The following is a 20963-nucleotide window of genomic DNA, read 5'->3' as shown; positions in this document are numbered from 1 at the left end:
CCACATCTATACACCCTAGAACCGCATCTGCACCCTAGAACCGCATCTGCACACTGAGAACCACATCTACACCCTAGAACTGCATCTACACCCTGGGAATTGCATCTACACCCTAGAACCGCATCTACACCCTAGAAACGCATCTACACCCTGAGAACCGCATCTGCACCCTAGAACCGCATCTACACCCTGAGAACCACATCTGCACCCTAGAACCGCATCTATACCCTAGAACCGCATCTACACCCTGGGAATTGCATCTACACCCTAGAACCGCATCTACACCCTAGAAACGCATCTACACCCTGAGAACCACATCTGCACCCTAGAACCGCATCTGCACCCTGAGAACCACATCTACACCCTAGAACCGCATCTATACCCTAGAACCGCATCTACACCCTGAGAACGGCATCTACACCCTAGAACCGCATCTACACCCTAGAACCGCATCTACACCCTAGAACCACATCTGCACCCTGAGAACCGCATCTGCACCCTAGAACCGCATCTATACCCTAGAACCGCATCTACACCCTGAGAACGGCATCTACACCCTAGAACCGCATCTACACCCTGAGAACGGCATCTACACCCTAGAACCGCATCTACACCCTAGAACCGCATCTACACCCTAGAACCGCATCTGCACTCTGAGAACCACATCTGTAGTCCAAGGGGGAAGCTTCCAAGTCACAGCTTACTGAATCAATGGTGGAGATTCTCTCTGTGAATCTGGAATTAAGAGCTACAGGGTTACCACGTACAAACAGAAAAAGACTATGAGAAAGGAAGGGAAAAAATTAATTAATTAATTAATTAAAAAGAGAAAGGCAGGTTGAGGGGTGCCCGGGGAGATGGCTCAGTAGAATAAGCCCTTCCCTGGCAAGTGCAGGGGCCTGAGTTCAATCCCTGGTTCTGCCAATAAATAAATAGATAAATAAATAAATAAATAAAATACAAACGAAAAAGAAAAGAAAAGCAGAGAGAATACCTGTCCTACCGCTTTATCTCTGCAGCATCTTTCTCAGGAGCTCTTTTCTTTCCTGCCTGCTCCTCCTCAGACTCCTCCTTCTCTGAGATTACAAGCTGTATCTTGAAGGCTCACAGCACACACTGTTGTTCTCCCATTGCTCATTTTTCTAGCCCATTTTACCAATGTCCAAGACTTCAACTTCTTTTTTTTTTGCGGAACCAGGGAGTGAACTCAGGCCCTTGCACTTGTCAGAGAAGCACTTATTCTACTGAGCCATCTCCCCAGCCCCAAATTTGGGTTTTTTAAATTTTAATTTTAATTTTTTATTTTTTATTTTTTTCAAGACTTCAACTTCTACCTATGTACCTGTGTATCAAGAACCCAGGCCTCCTGCTCTCCCTTCAGACCGAGGTATTCTCTGGCACTGGATATTTCTATTTGAAGTACCTCAGACCAACCCAAGATGCCCAAGACTGAAGTCATGGTATTCACTACAAGCCTATCTTTTTTCTCTTATCTTGGGACAGCAAAGATGTAGCACCGCTCTACCTACATGAGTCAAAATCTAGGAATTATTCTTGACGCTCATTCCTATTATCCTGTCTATCATCTAATTTTATGAATCTCTCCTCTCTCAAAGCTCTCCACTTCCGTCTCTACTGACATTTCTCTAGGCCACATCCTTCCATTTCTGTCACAGACAACTGCACCAGACTCTGACTGGCTTCCTGTGCCCTCCATGTCCCCATCTGTTCTCGCTGGTCTGAATAACCTTCCAGAAAACAAATCCAACATGACATTCGCATCATCTCCTTCCTGTTTAAAGCTGTCCAGCTGTTCCCCTATTGCTAGAATCAACAAGGAGATCCTTAAAATACTATTTGGGGCCAGCATGGGTTGGCCATCCCCACCTACCTTTCGAGATTTTCCACCTCACCACTGTCCTCCTCTTCTGTGTCCTGCAAGGGTTCTGGAACATTCTACAGTTCCTCTGACCACACAGCCTGTTCCTGTGCTCCCTTTGTTCTGGAACATTCTTTTCCTTTCCCAGCACACTAATTTCATTCTTGATGTTTCAACTCAAATGTTACTTATTTCAGGAATTGCTTTCCACATTTTATTCTAGCTCAGGTCCTTTGTTTTACCCAGACTTTCACAGAACTGTGCTCCTCTGATTTAGAACACTTACACTTGGAATTCCATATTAATTAACATTCATTAGATATTAAAGTAATGTTATGTCTATGAAACCAGGTTCTGGCAGACAACAGACATTTCAAGGTGGGAAGGTGAAAGTAGGCAATTAAGAACCTACTTTGGTTCTTGAATTTTCAATTATTTATTCCAGGCATTGGTAAGAATCGACTAATTTTCTGCTCTTGGATTCCATGTGATACCCTGTTCTCTATAATTCTCTACCCCTCTCTGTAAAGTTTTTTTTTATTTTTGTGCAAACTCATGACTTTGCACTTAACAGGCACTTTGCCGCTGAGCTACATCCCTGGCCCTAGATTTCTATTACTTGCAACAAATGTCCTGGCAAACACAGCAAATGAGAAACTCTGAATGAGTCTGCAGCTTAAACAATAGTTTATTGTGTTTTTTAAAGAAAAACTTTTTTTTTATTTATGTCTTTGGTACAGGGTCAAGTTACACAGCTCTGACTCGTGATCCTCCTGTTTCAGCCTCCCCAGCACTGGGATTACAGCTGTGCACCACCATGCCGGGTCTCAGGCTGCACAGCATGCCCAGGGCAGGGCCGGTATGGCATGAGGTGCCAGGGATCAAACCGGGGTCCTTGCGCTTGCCAGGTCGGCACTTAGACTGCCAAGCTATCTCCCCTGCCTCACTGTGTTCTTTTAAGAAATTGCTAAACAGTCTAATGATGGCTTTACAACTTGCTCTTCTTGTTTTGAGTTTTTTAATCTTTTATTCAAGAGCATGCTTTCTTTTCTTGGAAGTGGCAGGATAATGTGACAATGTCTACAAACAAGAAGGAAGGGAGGTGCCGGGGAGATGGCTCAGTAGAATAAGTGCCTGCCTGGCAAGAGCAAGAAGGAAGGGAGGGAGGGAGGGAGTGAAGAAAGAAAGAAAGAAAGAAAGAAAGAAAGAAAGAAAGAAAGAGAGAGAGAGAGAGAGAGAGAGAGAGAGAGAGAGAGAGAGAGAGAAAGAGAGGAAGAAGGGCCGGCCAAATAACTCAGCAGATTAAAGCACCTGCAAGCATGCGCAGGGGCTGGGGGTTCGATCCCTGAGAACATGCTGAGACAGGCATAGTGGGGCGCACCTGTAATCCCAGCTCTTGGGAGGCTGTAAATAGGTGGATCACTAAAGTCTGACCTAGTAGTGAGACCCTGAACACCCTGTAGACCCTTCCCTAAAATACAGGAAAAAAAAGAGGAAGAAAAGAAAAAGAGAAAGAGAAGGAAAGAAAGTCAAAGCTGGCTTGTCCAGTAAGATCTTCTGGAACCTCTCACGGCACGGCAAGAACTGATGAGGTACAAGTGCTGGGTGAACACACACCTCCACCAACGGTGGCTCGGCCCGCTCTTTTCGGGGATGGCATTTTTTAAGAATCCAGAGGCCTGCACAACTAGATTCTGGGGTGACTTGTGTGGGCTGGTGGAGAGGTGGGACCACACAAACTACCAAACAACACCGTGTACCAGAAAGAGCTTCAGACCTTGGTCTCTCCATCTGTGTGGAGTGGGGTAACAGCGACGGTCTGCACTTCTCAGCTCCACTGTCAAGAAGTCCAAAGAAGGCAGAGATTTTTTAAAGTGTGTTTTTGAAATGAAAGTACAACAGAAATTTAAAATAGCACTAAGAATGTGTTGCTCTTTAAGAACTTCAGCCAAGACACACAAGCAATCACCCCTTCCTGAACATTTATAGAGCAGCTTTTGCGGCCAGAGAGGTGGTACTGCAGGCAGCACGAACAGGATGCAGCCTTTGCTCGGGTGGATCCTGATCAGATGAGCCGCCTTTCAGGACCGAGCCTGGACAGCACCCCCATGGCTTGCTTCGTGCTAGCCACGGACGCTTCACCTCTGATACCGCCTGCCCGCTCTGTCTTAGCCTAGTACACTAGAAGGGAGACGTGTGGGGCGAGCAGGGCCTTAGCGCTGCTCACTGCTAAGACTGGCATGAAGCAGTGCCTAGAACCCAGGAGCTGCTCAAAAGCACTCACTGAAGAGAGGTACCAAGGGCAGGGCTCAGAGTTTAGGGGAAGGTGGCCCACACTGTCCTGGGGGAGTGGCCAGAGAGGAAGAGAGCAAGCAAGCTGTCCACAGAAGCTGACGGTTGGGCTCGTTGGGGAGTGAGCTCTGATTATGGGGTGAAAGAAAGCTGCTAGCTGGCTCCTGACGGCAACAGCTGGATCTAGGATTGTCCTAAGTCCTTATCCGGGAGAAAGCACCCACAGGGCTTGTGCTGTGAACTGCACAGCTCCCCCTGGCCTCGCCCACACTAGCCTCGGTGCCGGATGAGCTTTCCCACCATCCTTCCCATACACAGGGCTGTTTCTGCTGCCCTGTTTGCAGCCGCATTGCGGCTCCTCGGGCTTCAGAATAACCACCTCGATCTCCTCCCCAGAGCCAGCCTGCAGTCACGAGCCCTTCCCCGCTGGGCCTGCTCCTTGCTCACCCTTCTTGGCTGCTTGGCAGCTGCTGCTTCTATGCACTTCCTACCGCACGCCCTTTCTCCTGCTCATGTTTTTCTTCTAGGAACGCCCTTTGCACCTTCTGTCAAAGCTGAGTCCACTTTTCTTCCGAATCCCAAGTGTCTCCAGTTCCCACAGCGGAACCCTCTGCAAGTTCTCCTCGCTGTCCCCACTCTGCCTCCTACCAGGTTGTCTTGGCGCTGCCTTGGCCAGCTCCATTACTTCCTCATGACTGTAAGCCCCCAAGACCTAGAACATGGCTGGGCACCAGGGAGCTGATGCCAAGGGCCTCAAATCTTTCTCAGTCTAGAGCTGCTTAGCACCCCTCCCCACCAAGCCTTGTGACACTTACCTTAGCCTGCATTTGTTTATTTCTCTGACTTCGGAGAAGGGCTTCAGCACCCAGGGCCTTGTTTTTCCTAGTTTCAACTTGTAGTTGCGTCAAGCTCTTCCAAGTAACTCAGCAGTGCAGCCTGCTGCACAGGGAAGCGTCAGCTGGTCTCCAAGGTAACAGACTGCACCACTTCAGCTCAGGGAAGGGAACACCACTGACTGTCCACAACAACCTTTTTCCTCATCACTCACTTGTTCCACCTTCACAAAAATGCTGGAAGCAGGACTGGGAGCTCTTTTCTGTCTCACGAACCCCTGGGTCAGCAAGAAACTACAGTTTATACCAGCAGAGTCCTGGTGCCTGCTGCCTTACTTGTGGTAAGAACCGAAGATACCAGAGCCTGCAACAGGTAGAAAAGGTGGTAACCTTCCTCCTCAGACTCCCTAGGGCAGCAATGGGACAGAGACACCGCAGTGCCATGGTTCACCACCCCCACCCCAGGGTCTCTGAACACACTGCAGGGTGAGGAGGGAGTCTGGGCCCAGCCCATCCACACCAGGCTGACACAGCAGGGAGCCCAGGGACCTCTGAGGTCAGAACAGATGATCTGCCCCAGTGGTTCCTGAAGCCAGGTGCACATCAGAACATTTGGGCTGTCTGCTGAGGACTCATGACACCTGCTCACAGCCAGCAGCCAGGGGACTGTGGGGTAGCGTGGCAATAATAACGATCCTCAGTGCTCACCCAAGGCTGCAGGCCTCCTCAGCCCCTTGTTGTAAAGAGTGAGTAAGCGACAAGTCCCACATCAGTCAGCCTTGTGACTAGGGGACCACCATTTAGCTGCTTTGTTTTGTTTTGTTTTGTTTTGAAATCAGTCCAGGACAATCTCAAATCAGTGTTCACTTTCTGAATCTTGTTTGTAAGTTAGAACACATGTAATCTGTGACAGGCGTTAGGTGCTTAAGCACTGGAGCTGTCAGAAGTAACCGAACTCCTTAAGAGAGAAACTGCTTCTAAACCTCTTGCCATCTGAGTAGAATGCTCCCGGGCTGGGAGCACCATGTACCAATCCGAGGCATCTTGCACTTCACCACGGTCATAAGGCAGCATGGGGCTTGGGGTGATCAGAAAGAAGGGAATCCCGGCCACGACCAACCACTGGCAAGGGCCACTCTGCACACCTTGATGGACGTCATGGGCGGAAGGGGCTGATTAACGCTGAGGTGCCTCTTTGTTTTGTTTTGTTGAGACAGGGTCCCACGATGCAGGGCAGGATGGCCTTGAACCCGTGGCCATGTCCTGCCTCGGCCTCCCGAGTGCTGAGATACCGCTTCTTTGAGGCATGAGAGCCCCATTTTCCTTGATCCCCAGATACACAGCGTTCTAATATCTTACAAGAAGTGAAACCCAACACTGAAAACTGTTCGTGCCTCCTTCCGCTTGCACTCATGCGGCGTACATCCTGGATATTCTGTGCCGTGCGGACAAAGCAGAGCGCGGTATTTTCTATCCTACCAACCAAGAAGACGGCTGTGCGCGCTGCCTTTTCACTTAGCTCCTCCTGGGCTGTGGACCAGGGGGCCCCAGTGGGAGGACGCAGGGCGCAGCAGGAAGCTCCTTCTCCGACCCGAGCTTCTGGGGCGTGGTGATTCATCCACCCAGGAGCGCTTACCTGGTAATACCACCCAAGACATGCTTTGATGTATCTTAACTTGTACTTTCCTCTCCTGCAGTCAAGGAACAAGCATTTTGTTGAGCTAAGAAGCAGCATGAAATCAACGGGTCTTCTTCCTACCTCTGTAAAGGCTGAAGCTAACTAAAAGCTTACGGTGACATGTCTAAGCAGGGGCGGTGAGGAACACGGTTAGTGGCAAGAGGAAAGTGAGAGCACACCAGGGCCCTTTCACCCAAGAGACCGAGGCCCAACTGAAGCTTCAGAAAAAATGGAATTTATTTGCTTAAGTGACAAGTAATTCAAGGCTATTTCTGGCTTCGGAGATGACCTCGACCTGACATGATGTGACACAGAGCTCCCTCGTAGGCACTGCAGGCATGGCTGACACACTGCAGAAGCAGCACCAAGCTCCCTGGACTTAGCGACCTCACGGGAAGAACACTTCTCCAGCAGGCCCAGGCTGGCCTCCTGTCACGCCCCATGCTCACTCACGGGCCAACCGTTACCGCCCTGACTGGCCAGGCCCAGCATCTGTGTCCAGTTCTGGAGAGAGAAGCTGAAATCAGCCCTATGACGTCATCTCGGCTGAGGCAGGAAGCTTTCTAGAAGAAAAAGTTTACATCTGTTGTATTAACCAGAGACGGAGAAGACACAGACACTAATATCTCTGGAGGGAAGACAAAGAGGGGGAGTATTTTCCTATATGAATGGAGAACAAAATATTAGAGATGTTAAGCTGACAGGGTGGAGAAGCCCACTCAAGGGCTGGCAGTAGCACCATGGGGAGAACACAAGAGCCAAGAAACAGGGCCCCGGGTGCCGGGTCAGTCCACAGTAGAGGCGATCCCACCCCAGTGGCCCAGCCAGGGTCAGCTCCTGCACATTTGGACGGGACCCGGGATGTCTATAGCAATGTGCAGACCAACGGCAGTGACATACGAGCCAGGGACACAGCCTGGGGCAATCCGATCATCTCTAAGTGTCCAACCCATATGATGGAAGGGATCTGGTTGAGTTTTAAGGGCATGAGAGGAAGGTGGAGAGGAGCCTGCCCGTGGAAATTTCCTGAGGTGCTCAAGTCCTGAAATCCCATCAGTCTGAGGGGCCTCATTGGCTTCACAGTTTACGGGTATGTGCCCTGCAAAGTGCCACTCGACAGCGGCTGCAAAGACAGCGCAGGGGTGCGAACGGCACAGAGGAGGACTGAACAAGCAACCTTTTCTGGTGCATAGTTTTTAGGGTTTCAGCAAGGTGGACAACATTCGCAAGCTGTTTCTAAGTAGGGGGTACCTTTGATGGCTCTTTGCATTCCACACCAACATGAAGCCAACCACAGATTTAGCCTCATGTGAGAGCCAAGGAATCATGCAAGTGGGACAAGCTATTTTTATTTCCTTCGGACTAGCCAACCCGGCAACATGCGACAGCAGGCATCCTAGATCTGAAGTGAGGAATCCCGGGTTTAAAATCCTGCTTCACCAACTACTAGTTATAGAACTGTGGGTAGGCTGTTCACCTTTTTGATCTTAAGTTTTCTAGTAAGTAAAATATCACCTTTTACTACACAAAGGATTAGGATGACACAGCAAAGCATGTAACACACACATTTAAATGTTCAGTTTTTTTTCCTAAACTACTTGAATACCACCATTAACCACAGTACTTTTAAAAATATGAATTCCCTTAACAGAGTAGTTGATTCGCTTCAGTTAGAATGCCAGGTTATTTTGATACTTGGGAAGATTTTGTAATCTCAGGTCTAAATTTAAAGCAGCATTTGAAATGGCAAAAACTTGGAAATAAGTTGGCTGTCGTAATACAAGCCTGTAATTCCACCGCTAGAGAGGCTGAGGCAGGAGGATCGCCCACAGCTAGAGACCAGTATGGGCTACACAGTCCCTTCAAGGCCAGCCCAAGCTACATAGGGAGGCCCTGTTTCAAAAGACCGAAACAATTGGGAAGCAATACCAAAAATTATTTTCTTTGACTGGTTCTTCAACTGTATTTCCACTGGTCATAGAAAACAAGGCAATATAAAGGGGCAAGAATTTTTTTACTTTAAGAACATAGCTGAGTTGTCTAGAACAACTAACTACTTTAACAACAGGAGAAGGCGTGCTGGAGTTAGGACAGTGTTTATGACTGACTTACCCTGACATCTAAGATAATAAATGGGGATTGATTCAACAGTGAACAAATGTAATTGGCAACATTCACTCAAGTGTCTGAAAGTGGCCAACTGGGGTAGCCGCATCTAACATACCAAATCTCTGAGCCGTTTCCTTTTAGAAGTAATTAAGACACCCTGGCAGGACCAGGGCTTTGCAAGACAGCACCATCCAGAGCACCCGTGTCGGAGAGGCCCAGAGCGTGCTCGGGTCAGCGCGCTCGCTTCAGTATACTGCGAATTCAGCAGCAGAAGAGGTGGAGTCCAGTGAAACTGGCCTCATAGAGCCGAATATGGGTGACGTGGCCACACTTCTGAAGGCTGGTCTAGGCGAGCCTCTGCCTTCAGGGAAAATACTACTGAAATTTATTTCCAGGAAATAGGATTCCATAATTTTCCTTTGTAACCTAGCCCTGAAGTTAACTTTTGATAATTCAATGTGTAAAGCACTGCACCAGGTTTCTCAGGGACGCAACGTGAGAGCGACACTCCTTGTAATCATTTGCAATTAGTCACAGCCATCTAGCAAGGGTGCTACAACAGCTGAGTGCTGCCTGTGTGTCCTCACCTCACTCGGAAGGACCCTACGTGGCGGGAGCAAGCACGAGCTCCAGGCAGCAGACGAGGCACCAAACGCCGGCTCCGCAGGCCTGCCGCTCCTCGGGTGGAGGCTCCCCTGCCAAGGACACTCCTCCTATGCCGAGTGCTCCGCTGGGCTCTTGCTGTGACTGGGAAAATCAGTAAGCTTTAGGAGGCCTCAAGTTCTTCATCTGAAAATGGACACGCTTGACATGCTCTTGCAGATTGATTTTTGAGGCAGGTCTCGCCCTGCAGTTCAGGCTGCCTTGGACTCACCTTTGTAGCCCACACTGGTCTTGAATTCCCAAGATCCTCCTGCCTCAGCCTCCCAAGTGCTGGGACTACAGGTGGGCACCACCATGCCCTGTCGTCCAACTCTAAAAATATGAGCCTCATCAAAAGTCTCTTCTCAAAATCTAATTTTAGGTGATCTTAGGCTGTCATCTGAATGAACTGGGAATGATACACAAAAACCTTGAACAATGACTGAAAAAGCCATTCTACAGTGTCTTCTCCTAGAAGGGGGACCAAAACACTAAAAAACCCTGAAGTTACCCTTTCTATCTTCAATGCTATTTATAAATATCTGCCTTCATTTTGTTGCTGGGTTAATATGACCCAAGAGCTGACTCTGCACAAAAGAATCCATCCCTCTAAGCTTGGTGTTTCTCCTGCCGCCAGACGTTGGCTAGAAGAAACAGAAGACTAAGTCAAAACCACAGTATTTTAAACCCCATATTGCCATTTCCTAAGGAATTACCAAACAAAAGGAGAAAGTCACCCAGCCCTCGCAAAGCTCAGAATGACTGCCATCACAATTCCCAGTTGACCTGTTAATGTTTATGCAGGGAAAAAACAAATCCTTCAGGACGTCTAATCCTAGCAACCAACCAGCAGGATGTGTGGGTGGTGCGAAGGCAGTAGGGCACTGGAAGACCCAGAGGCCAAGAGTACCCAGTGTTTACTGGATTTTCACCCCAAGCCCCCTGAGGGATGTGGAAAGGGCCCTATGGAGAAGCAGCAGCAGCAAAGGTATTTACTGGTTTCTGTCAGGCTGGCTGACACCCCAGAAAGAGCGACAGGGAACCTGTAAGGGAGCACGGGGACAAGAGGACAGACCAAGGGTCTCTGCACTGCCCGACCTACACGTTAAGGTTTCGGAGGTAAAGACCCTCGGCCTCCCCCCTGCCTGTATAAGGCAGAGAGATGAAAGCAAAGACGACGAGGCGCAGCTCAGGGCTCTGGCTCAGGTTCGGCTCATGGGCGCACGCGGCAGACGAGGCACACAGACATCTTCTGCTGCTAAGAGACGCTTATTAGCAAGCCAGGCTATGCCACACCTGGACTGTGAACGGTGCTCTTCCCAGGGCTGCGCTAGGAGTGCGAGGGGAAGGAGGCAGGTCCCCGCTGCAGCGCAGCGCTACCAGAACCAACCACGAGGCGTGGCCATGCTGCTGCGGGAAGTGCGAGGCCTCGGCAAGAAACCGACTCGTGAAATCCAAGTTACTGCAAAGTAATAGAAAGAAGCCTTTTGAGTTGCTTTAGTAGACAATTTATTTTGATAAACTTGCTCAATAACAAAAATACAAGTGAAGAAAATTATGTTCATTTTATACAGTTGTATTAACAATTTGTTTTGAAATTATTAATTGAAAATGTTATAACCAATTAGAAAACAATTCTTAATAAAGTTGGGATAATATGCAGACCTTGATCACAGACTTTAAAACTTCTTGAGGCGACACAACGTAAAGTTCTGCGCAGGAAGTTCTCCCTATGCAGGCCACTTTTTTCCTTCACGTATTTTTATCCTTCAAAAACTTTCTGAATGACAGCCGTTTTGAAATAGATCAAAGTGGGTTGTTAACAGTTACTACCATCAGAGTAACTTGAGGCTCGTAGTCTTTTAATGAAGACAAAAATAAATGCAACATGTTCTTCCCTTGAAGCCCATGATGCAAAATAATAGCTAAGTATATATCCGAAGTTAGTTTTCAATACTTTTGGGGGGCTTTTTCTCTAAGTCAACAGATTGTTTGTCACCAGGACTATTTATTATTTCACTTAAACAGATAAAACAGTGAATTCAGAGAACAAGTGGAGATATCAAAGCTTTAGGCAAAAGAGTAAAAACCAATGAAGTGTTTTGGTCATCTAGAACATTAAGAAAGACATTTTGAAAACAAAACAAATAAAGAAAAGCATTTGGAGGAGGTGGAAGACTCAGAAGCACACACACTGACAACACAGAACATGGATTACCTTTGGAAAGAATTGTACTGAAATGTTTGCTTTTAATGAACTGAAGATTTTTACTGTTTACAGATATTTAGGCATGTTCAATAGGAGCTTCCAAAAATTTCAAACTAGTTCAGTCTTGTGCAAATAAAACCTAAAAATAGTTTTCAGCAGATTTTACAGTGATATTCTTAGGTATGAGAAGAACGCACACTCTAAAAACAAGGTACCAGACAAAAGTTTTGACAAATGATTGCACCATAAAACAGTGTTTTATATACAGTTTACAAGATATGTTTCCTGCTATAAATTAATACTGTACTACATAGTACGTATAGTGACCTTTTTAAACGCAACCTGACAGTTGGCTATCTTTTCACTTACAGGATTTACAGAAATTTGTGTGAATGAGTTGATTTTAATGTTCGGTCTCCAAAAGCACAAAGACTTGTCCTCACGTACTACTGCTACCTGGGTCGGTCTCAGTCCTGGGCTGGAGGGCTGAACGATGAAGGGACTTCCCATGCCGGCCCTTCGCACACTGGACCTCCAGGAGTGATGGAAGTGAAGACAACAGAATGGTGCGGGTAACAGGTATCAGTAAAACCTTAGATTTTGTAGTCTTACACGCAATACCACTGTAAGTGAAAGAAGTAAACAGTGGGGAAATTCTTAGCAGCTGAGAAACTTTCTCTCCCCATGCTTATGATCCAGTTAAAAATATTTTGAGAAACTATTTACAATCCATTCCATCCTTTGGAAGAGAAAAGCTCTTGGTCGTACCCTAAATTCACGTGAGCCATACTTTGCAAGCACTCATCTCAGTGGCACAGTGACGACGACCAGAGCTTTCCTGCAGAGTGACCCATCTGGTGGGGGACCAGAGGAGTCCAACAGAGCTGCAATCCCAAATGGCCACGGAACACATCTGGTGGAGGCTAAGAATTCACTAGATGTCATGATACCCAGGGAAGCATCTTCCTTGGATTTTCCAAGTTTGTTTTTTTTTTTTAAACCTGGGGAAGGAAAAGTGTAACATCCTCCTCAAACACTCAAGGAATGCACCAGAGGGCAGTTGGAATCCTCCCCAAACTCCCCAGTGAGCTGAAACATGGGTTTTTACAATAGAATACTGTTGGATTTACACTTCCAGCCAGATCTGTGAATATCAACAAGCCAGTGTGAAACACATGAAGCTCTTCCAGGTCACACTGTGAGGGTCTGAGGAGGGAGCCCCATCCTCCAAGAAACTGTTCTATAATTTGTAATTTACTTAGTGACAGGGACATCTGGGTTGTCATTTCACTTTTGAAGAGAAAAACTGCAGCTCCATTACCACAAAACACCCTCCTGCCCATGTTTTAAACAGGAGATTATCTATAGTGTTCACCAGAAAAAAACCAGCTAAGCACTGACATGAAGGCGTGGCAATGTGGAGAGGAGAAGCGCTGCGTTTACGACTCTGGGTCCCCAGACGAGCTGTGAGGCTTCTTAAGGGAAAACTTAAAGCTGTGGGGTTAGTGTAGCCTTTAATGTAAATGCAAAATCATTAGCTTTTCACAAACAAAGGCATATAGCATAGAAAGAAATACTGTATTGCTCAAGTATTTGGTAAAGATATATTAATAATGCTTACAGGTGAAAAAAATTTTTTATGGCAGAGTGAAATTAGTATAAATAGCCAAAACAGCCAGGTATTTACTAGTGAACTTTGTAGTTACGTAAAGTTGTGTGCTTGAACATATAAAATGCGTTATTAATGTAACAGGCCCAAGCCAGTAGAAAAAAAGAATCTCTATATATTAGACAACAGTTGCCAATAATTTAAATATAGCATCAGATTCCTCAAATTATAAGGTTTGACATGATCTTACCTTCTACTATCATATACAAATAAATTAACCCTAGAAATTTTTAGCTTAACTTAAAATTGCACCTAGAAAGGTATGGAATTATTTGTACCTATTACAAAAACCTGTTAAAATCAAGGCTGCTACGAAGAATGAGGTACACTGAAGACGCCCCCCACTACGCAGCCTTCAGATAAATGGCTTGTTTTCTACTGAGTTCTAGGTTTGCACACCACAGTGTTTCGCTAGCAAAGCATCCAGAATTCTCTTCCAAGAACGGCTTGCATGTGTGCATATGTAAATGTACACACATACACGCGCACACACACACATATATACACACGGTATACGGCATCAGCAAAATATATATATTATATATATTTATATAAATATAAGGAAGATTTCCCCCGCCCGCCCCAAACAACATGTTTTTAGGGTTTGAGTTCTGTCTTCTTGGTTTGTACACAGAAATTAGGGAACTTCAGAATTTTTACATATATTTTAGCCAACAAGTTTTGATCTACCGGCTTCTTGTTACAGCAATGCAAAGACAATGCGTTCTGGCACCAAGGCTTGCGCCACGGCAAGGACGCTGCGAGCGCTCACTCCTTCGGCGGCGAGGACCGCCCCCCACGCACCTCTCTTGCATCCCCTCTGGTCCACCTTGATGCATAAATACTTAAGACTTTTTTCCCCTCAAACGAATCGTTAGACATTCAAATGGAACAACAGAGTCACGCAGGGCCACGTGCTTTTCTGTGCAACGCGTTCTCCGTCACTGGGCTGCTATCACAGTGCAGACTGCCTGCCTGAATATGCTCAGGAGATTTAGTCAATATTGTCTGTATTTGGTTATGGAAAAGGCTCTCCTCATTTTTTTTAAAATCCAAAGTGCATAGTGAGAACAAATCAAATAATTATTTTCTTTTCAGCATCAGTTTCATCTAAGCATCTTCCTACAAGATTGCTCAGACAGCTTGTCTTTGTCCTCCCACCCTCTTAAAAAAAAAAAAAAAAAAAAAAAAAGTCAAGCAGTCTAGACATTCATCAGCCTGGTAAACAAACTTTGCCAGCAAATAGAAGTCCTACTATTGTAAAGAAAATTGATAAGACAAAAAGTACATATGACGACCCAACTACTGTGTTGTTGGGTAATTTATAAGGTTGACCTCCGACTTCATTGATGTAAAATCCTATTGGAAATATTAGGGCAGCCATACAGAAAAGGATCACTGAAAAACAAACCAAAACACAACATTAGTAACATGGTTTGGTGATTTTAAAAGCAAAAGAAGTTTATAGGAGGTATTGTGGGCTGATAACAAGGTTAAACCTGTCACACTATGGACCGTTTGTCAAAAGATCTGCATGGATCCAGGTCACATGACATCACTGACACTTAACTGAATGTAACAAAAGTCGGGCTAGTCCTGGTAAGGATCATTTTGCGTTATCAGCATTGGGAAAAGTCAATCCTATCAGGTATTCATGTACAGCATGCATAACCCTAAGACTCCTGACTAGAACCAATATTTCATTCTGGTCCGCTACACAGAGGGCTCTAGTTCCTTTCTGAAAACGGGAAATATCAGAGGACAGAAAACTTTCAAATTCTCAGTACAGTGCCAGGTTGACAGGAAGTAACAAATAAATGTTGCACACTATTATCATCATAGTTGTTCTTTTCTTTTTTACTGGGGATTGAACTCAAGAGTCTTTTGCATGCTGGACAAGCATTCTACAACTGAACTACATCCCCAGACCTCATAGTTGTTATTCTACCAATTGTCTTTTTGCTATTTGTCATCAATAATTTTTAAAAATGTACATAAAAATAAGTCTCTTTTAGTTTTGGAGACAGGGTTTCACTATGTAGCTTAGGCTGGCCTCCAACTCCAGCTCCTCCTGCCTCAGCCTCCTGCACGCTGGAATTACAGATGTGCACCACCATACCTAGCTAGTGTCATTTACTGTACTCTCAAGTAGCTAGAAGAAAAAAATATTCGACCTTTGGGATGATGATTAGCGAAGTGACAGTCATTATCTCTTATCGCCTCACGTTCTTGAATACATGGAAATGTTATAATGTAAGGGTAAGATCTACTATTTACTAAAATGATTCCAGAAAAGTATCAGTGTGTGGACACAGGCAATTCCACAGTCTAATCCCTTAGCAAAAAGTGTGTCACTCCGTGTTACTGAAGAAATGCTCTTCTCAGGAAACAAAAATTACTAAAGATAGATTAGCTTTCCTAAGAAAGTATTTTTGGCTTTTGAAGACATATTGTTCAAATATTCATAATCCTTCACATTTCTTTGGAGCAAAAGTATTCCCTCAGTATAGATTTCTAGTCACTGTGTATGAAGAGGTGAAGCTTTGTTATTAGTTTAATTTGAAATCATTTCAAATTAAACCTATCGTAGGAATATGGGCAGAACTCGGGATAAACATGTTAGCTGACACTGCCTGTACATCTTCATGCGTGCATTAATCAGTCAGTGGAATTTAACACAAGAACTCTTAGAGAGCCTATTATAAATCCTTTCCTAGATGGAATGCCATCAATATATTAAAAGGCAACATTTATTTAAATAATATACCATTTAAAAAATATACCATTCAATCCCTGGTTCCGCCAAAAACAAAACAAAACAAAACAAAACAAAACAAAACAAAACAAAACAAAACAAACCAGCATTCTGCTTTGCAACATTTAGGTAGATCTTATGTTATACATAGGTAATATTTCATTTTGGGCAAAATGATCCAAAAATTACATAAATGACTTGGAGTCTTCCTGATAACTATTACAGAACAAATAAAACATTCAGGTATTAAATTTTAACAGGGTTTGGCCTTTCTGCTGTTCTGTCAGCAACAACTTTATGAGTGTCAATGCCCACTTCTCAGAGCTGTAACTGTAATGGCTCTTAAGGCTTTAATACAGTTTGTTGACTAAAATACAACTAAAATCCAGGTAGCTACAGACAAATGAATTTTTTAAAAAAGGGAGGCCAGGCATGAAGTAATCCCAGCACTCTGGGATGCTCAGGCAGGAAGATCACAAGTTTGAGCCCGGCCTGGGCAACTTAGTGAGACCTTGTCTCAAAATAGAAAATAAAAAAGGACACAGGGATGTGGCTCAGTGCAATCCAGGGATTAAACCTGGGTTCAATCTCTAGTGTAACAATAAAATAACTCTTTGAAACACTACAGTCCTTTAGAAGAAAACACTAAAGAGATATACATTAAATTTGTTCATTCTGTCAATTGTGTATGTGAGCAACAAGTTTATTTTTAACTGTAAAATCAAGATCTAATGTGGAATACTTATTTAGTGACTGTAGTTAGAATTTAATATTCTCAAGAAATTTAGAAAAAATCCAAATTGGTTAGAAAAGTCGAATCGATGTTATGTAAGGAATGAACTCCTATTCAAACACTGGTTTTAGATCCTGGGAATTACATGCTCTTTACTTCCTGGGGACCAGCTTTGATGGAGACGGCTGGCTACTTACAATGGAACTGTGCAGATACAGTACTTGAGCTCTTGAAATAGTACTAACACTGGCATGTGTCACCTCAGGAAGTTAGCAGAGAAGTAACTCCCTGTCTGCTGTGGCACAGGGTCTTTGGTGCTAGGTGAGAAATCAGCCATGCTGGTAGATGTGGCACGACGCTAGCAGCGAAGGCAAAGCAGGCCCTAAAGAAGAGAACTCATTTCCATTTTTTGCCTGTACCTCCTCAGTGCACACAGCCATGTGAGCTGCCCTCAAGTTATTATACAAAGTGCAGCCCAACTGGAATATGTACAATAAAGGAGATCTTCAAGGGCATCACTAGGAGGAACTCAATTCCTCTCAGAACTGTCAACCCCAAAGACTAGCTCTGATAACAAAAACAGTATTTAAGGAAATGAAGAAGAATAAGACAGCAAAAATCATAATAGTGTAGAAATGCACATGTACGTGTAGTAGGAGACACACAGATGGATGCGTGTGTTCTCTACGTGGGACACGTCTAGTGGGCAATTTCATAAGTAGGGTTCCTCCCGGGGAGAGCAGGAACACTACTGCAGAGTAGACAGTCAGCATCTCCACATTCGGAGGAACTGCAGGGCTCAGCATACCCGGGTGCAATGGGTGAGCCTCGCCCTGGGGAAGCCACCTTTGTCAGCTGAGTGTCATAAACTAGGTTAGCAGCGATTAGATGGCGGGTGACCAAGCTCGGTGACCCTTGACGTTGTGCGCCACGTACACGTCCTGCTTCTAAAAATCAGCTTAACTAAAATACAAAAATGTGCACATTTGGGACTGATTGTACACATGTAAATACTTCCTGCTGAAGGAGGATGCACTACACAGATAACCCTACTCCTCACTCGCCCTGGGGCAGGTGAACCAGGGGCTTGTGTAAGAGTCTTTACACATGCTTTGCCTCAGACAACTCTGCTAAATCGCAGTTTAGATTTCTGTATTCAGAGCATCTGCGCTCTCAAATTCCAACTGAATGCAGACCCGAAACCCTTTTCTGTTATTACTCCTATTCAGGTGAGCGACACGTCTGTGAATGGAAGACACAGAATCCGCCTCTTCGAGCTCCTCACCACCCCTCAGCTGCCGGGCTCTGCAACAGCCTACGCCCTTACGCTCTAGGGGAGAGCTGGCTTGGAGGTCTCCTCAACGGAGGAAACGACCGACTTGTTTCGCATCGCTTAACAAGGGGCGGAAGCTTTTTATATCAAATGCAATTTGCTCAATCTAAATTTTAAAACTAAGGGAGTATAGAGAGAAAAAAAAGAATGAGAAACAGACATGAAAGAGAAAGTTTCATGGAAAGCTAGCTAGAAACAGAGACCCAGAAGGGAATTTTACTATCCTACAGCCTTAAAGATAAGCTGCGTTTTAACATTAACAGGGATAATGAGCTCATATGCTAATCACACTAGTTCTAAATAAACATTTCAAGTGAAAGTAAGCAGTGTTGTAATACCCAGTGTTAGAAACTTAGGCAAACAGGACCCTTTGGAGACCCTGGATTGGAAGCTAGGTTTTGCTCTGGGCGGCCCAGGCACCTCATCCCATCTCGAGAGCAGCCTTCTCCAGGGGCACCCTTTGGGGCAGACAGTTCTGTGCTGTGGGGAGCCGCCTGGCACACGCAGAGTGCTTAGCAAGACTGTCTGCTGCCTCCCCACATGAAGGTGGGCAGCAACAGCTATTACTATCAGAAAGTGTGTATGGTCAAATGTCCCTCCCAAAATTATAGAAATATCTTTTCTTTGTGCATTTAAGTTTTTGTTTAACATGGGATAAGCTTCTGATGTGTTTTGAAATTAAACCAATTTTGCAAAGTATAAGACACTGTATAATAGATAAATTTATCATGCCATTGGGGGTAGAGCAGTAAGAAATGTTGATAAATAATTAAATAACCAAATATGTTGTTGATTCTTCAATAGTCATACAGCAATACACAACAGAAACTCAAAATTATATTAAATAGCAACTCACCACCTTCACATAATTTATATTTTTAATATTTTTTCTAGATTTATCTTTATTTTGATAGAAGATACCAATACCTTCATGTAGACTGTTAGTGATAGCTCCTGAGTCACAAACCTGAAATAACTTATGTCACAATGTGATAAAAAATAAGATTCATTAAAATAGCAATTCATACAAAGCAATTAAACTGTGGATGCTCTGGTCTTGCAGGAAGGTTTGAAGCACGGATGGGGCTGGGAGTTTATCTCTCGGCACATGCAAAGTGGCGCTCTCTGGTGGCCAGCCGTCCTTGTTACTGATCTTGGCTCTTCGCAGGCACAGCAGGCGTACCTTCTAGAGAATGCAGAAGCTCGTGCTACGTGCTACTTACTTCCAGTGAATGCTATCCAGCGCGCGTACTTTGTAGCTTCTCTTCGCCAGTGGGAAGCCACCAGCAAGCCACATGTGACAGTCAGTGAAATGATTCCCATGATGATAAAAAACAGTGTGGTGACCCACTCGGGGGGCAGCCGGGGAGGGATGCATGTCCGATCGCGTCCGTGGATGGTTTGACACTGTCGCACTAGGCCCACAGTCAGTGCTCCTGGGAAGATGCAAAAGGTGGCAACAGTTTAGTGGGGCTCACACACTCAGAATTTCCCACCATCACCTCTGTCTTTATCTTTACATCTTCTGTTTGCGGGTCATTCAAGAGCTTAACTCCCAAGTCCCACTCTAAAGCATGCTGCTGTCACTCATCCTGTAGCAATACCTGGCACAGGATACACAGTGAACTTCGAGGACAAAACGAGCCCCCAAACCTCACAGAAGCCATTAAAGCAGGTAAAAGGTAGTTAATCGAGTTACGCATTAAACAAACACCTTTCTTCCGGGCACTTCTGTCTGGCACTGCTCCAGACTCCAGACAGGGAGCAGGGAATAAGACAGCGGAGGCGCCTGCCCTCTGGGACTTGTACACTAACAGGAGCTGTGACATTTCTGTTCTCAGACTCAAGGCTCACTGTGTAGTACTTTTGGTTGAACTGAAAAACTTGAGACACGTCTAGTCACAATCTATAAATAAAATTAAATAACAGATTAAACACTAGAAGTGATGTTCATCAAAGTTAAAGGCTTCAGCTCACCAATTTTTATACAGTATACAAATAAATGTTCATGTAATTCCTGGCATGCTTCCACAGAAAAGCAGAGGCAAATGACAAGGATAATTTTTTAAAGCCCCCACCCCACCAGGGTATTTCATTAACACAAAAGACTTTTGTAAAAAGACATCAAGTGCTACATTCCTTGGTCAAACCCCAGGACCTAGGCCTGCTATGGGCCTCAGTGGCACAGCTCTGGCCTGGCATGCGCCGCGCCCTGGCTGTGACCTGTAGCACCACAAGAGAAAATCAGCAGCCTAAGGAACCTGTCTGTGAAACAGGTGAATTAGTTTACAGAAACCTACATCAAGAAAGTAAAAAGTGTTCTCTCCTATTTCTCCATAAGAAGAATAAACTATAAGAGGAACTACAGAGGAGAAAATAGCTAGCCAAAAGTTCAAGTGCAGAAATTTCTGGAACCACTGACTCGCACCTGCATTGTGGGAGAGGGGCATCCTAACTGGCCCCACATTACCCTTTCAATATAAACACAAATTAAAAAAAATAAAGACGCTGACATCGACATCAACGCACCCGCCATGAACACGTGCTTTCTCTCGAGTCAGCCAGAGCAATCCTGGCATCGCTTGGGCCGCAGAGCAGCGACCTGAGCCAGACCCGTCGGTCTAGATGTCATGCACGCCCGCCAGGCCACCGGGGGTCTGCTCGTGTCACCTGCATCTTGCCACTGACGCGTTCTTAGAAATGAAGGTGTGTTCAAAGATTGTGAAGCAAGAAATCAGACCTGTTCTCAAAATTACATCCTTTTTCCCTCTTCATGTGAGATCTGACCATAACTGTGAGTGAAACAAGCTGAACTTTGTCTCCCAAACATC

The 20963-nt window shown here is 45.1% G+C and overlaps 2 protein-coding genes and 1 pseudogene across 2 annotated transcripts in view; all 3 read right to left on the bottom strand.

Moving 5' to 3' along the window:
* The window catches only part of Vwa3a (von Willebrand factor A domain containing 3A), a 56141-nt gene extending 51036 nt beyond the window's left edge, over positions 1–5105 (bottom strand). The window contains exon 1 of the mRNA XM_023713344.1: positions 4987–5105. The gene's annotated coding sequence lies outside the window, so the exon portion shown is untranslated. The remainder of the gene's footprint in view (positions 1–4986) is intronic.
* Positions 5106–13934: 8829 nt separating this feature from the next.
* On the bottom strand, positions 13935–20668 carry CUNH16orf52 (chromosome unknown C16orf52 homolog). Its single transcript, XM_004622875.3, has 3 exons — positions 20662–20668; positions 19356–19568; positions 13935–14709 (listed from the first exon to the last, which is right to left on the bottom strand). Exons 1-3 carry the CDS (start codon positions 20666–20668, stop codon positions 14525–14527), a joined length of 405 nt encoding a protein of 134 aa, XP_004622932.2. The 3' UTR covers positions 13935–14524.
* On the bottom strand, positions 17522–17662 carry LOC111815192 (annotated as a pseudogene).
* Positions 20669–20963: the final 295 nt, after the last annotated feature.

The sequence above is a fragment of the Octodon degus genome, unplaced genomic scaffold (assembly GCF_000260255.1).
Source record: "Octodon degus isolate 3935 unplaced genomic scaffold, OctDeg1.0 scaffold00001, whole genome shotgun sequence".
NCBI classification, from domain to species: Eukaryota; Metazoa; Chordata; class Mammalia; order Rodentia; family Octodontidae; genus Octodon; species Octodon degus.
This window is presented reverse-complemented; position numbering and strand designations above follow the sequence as displayed.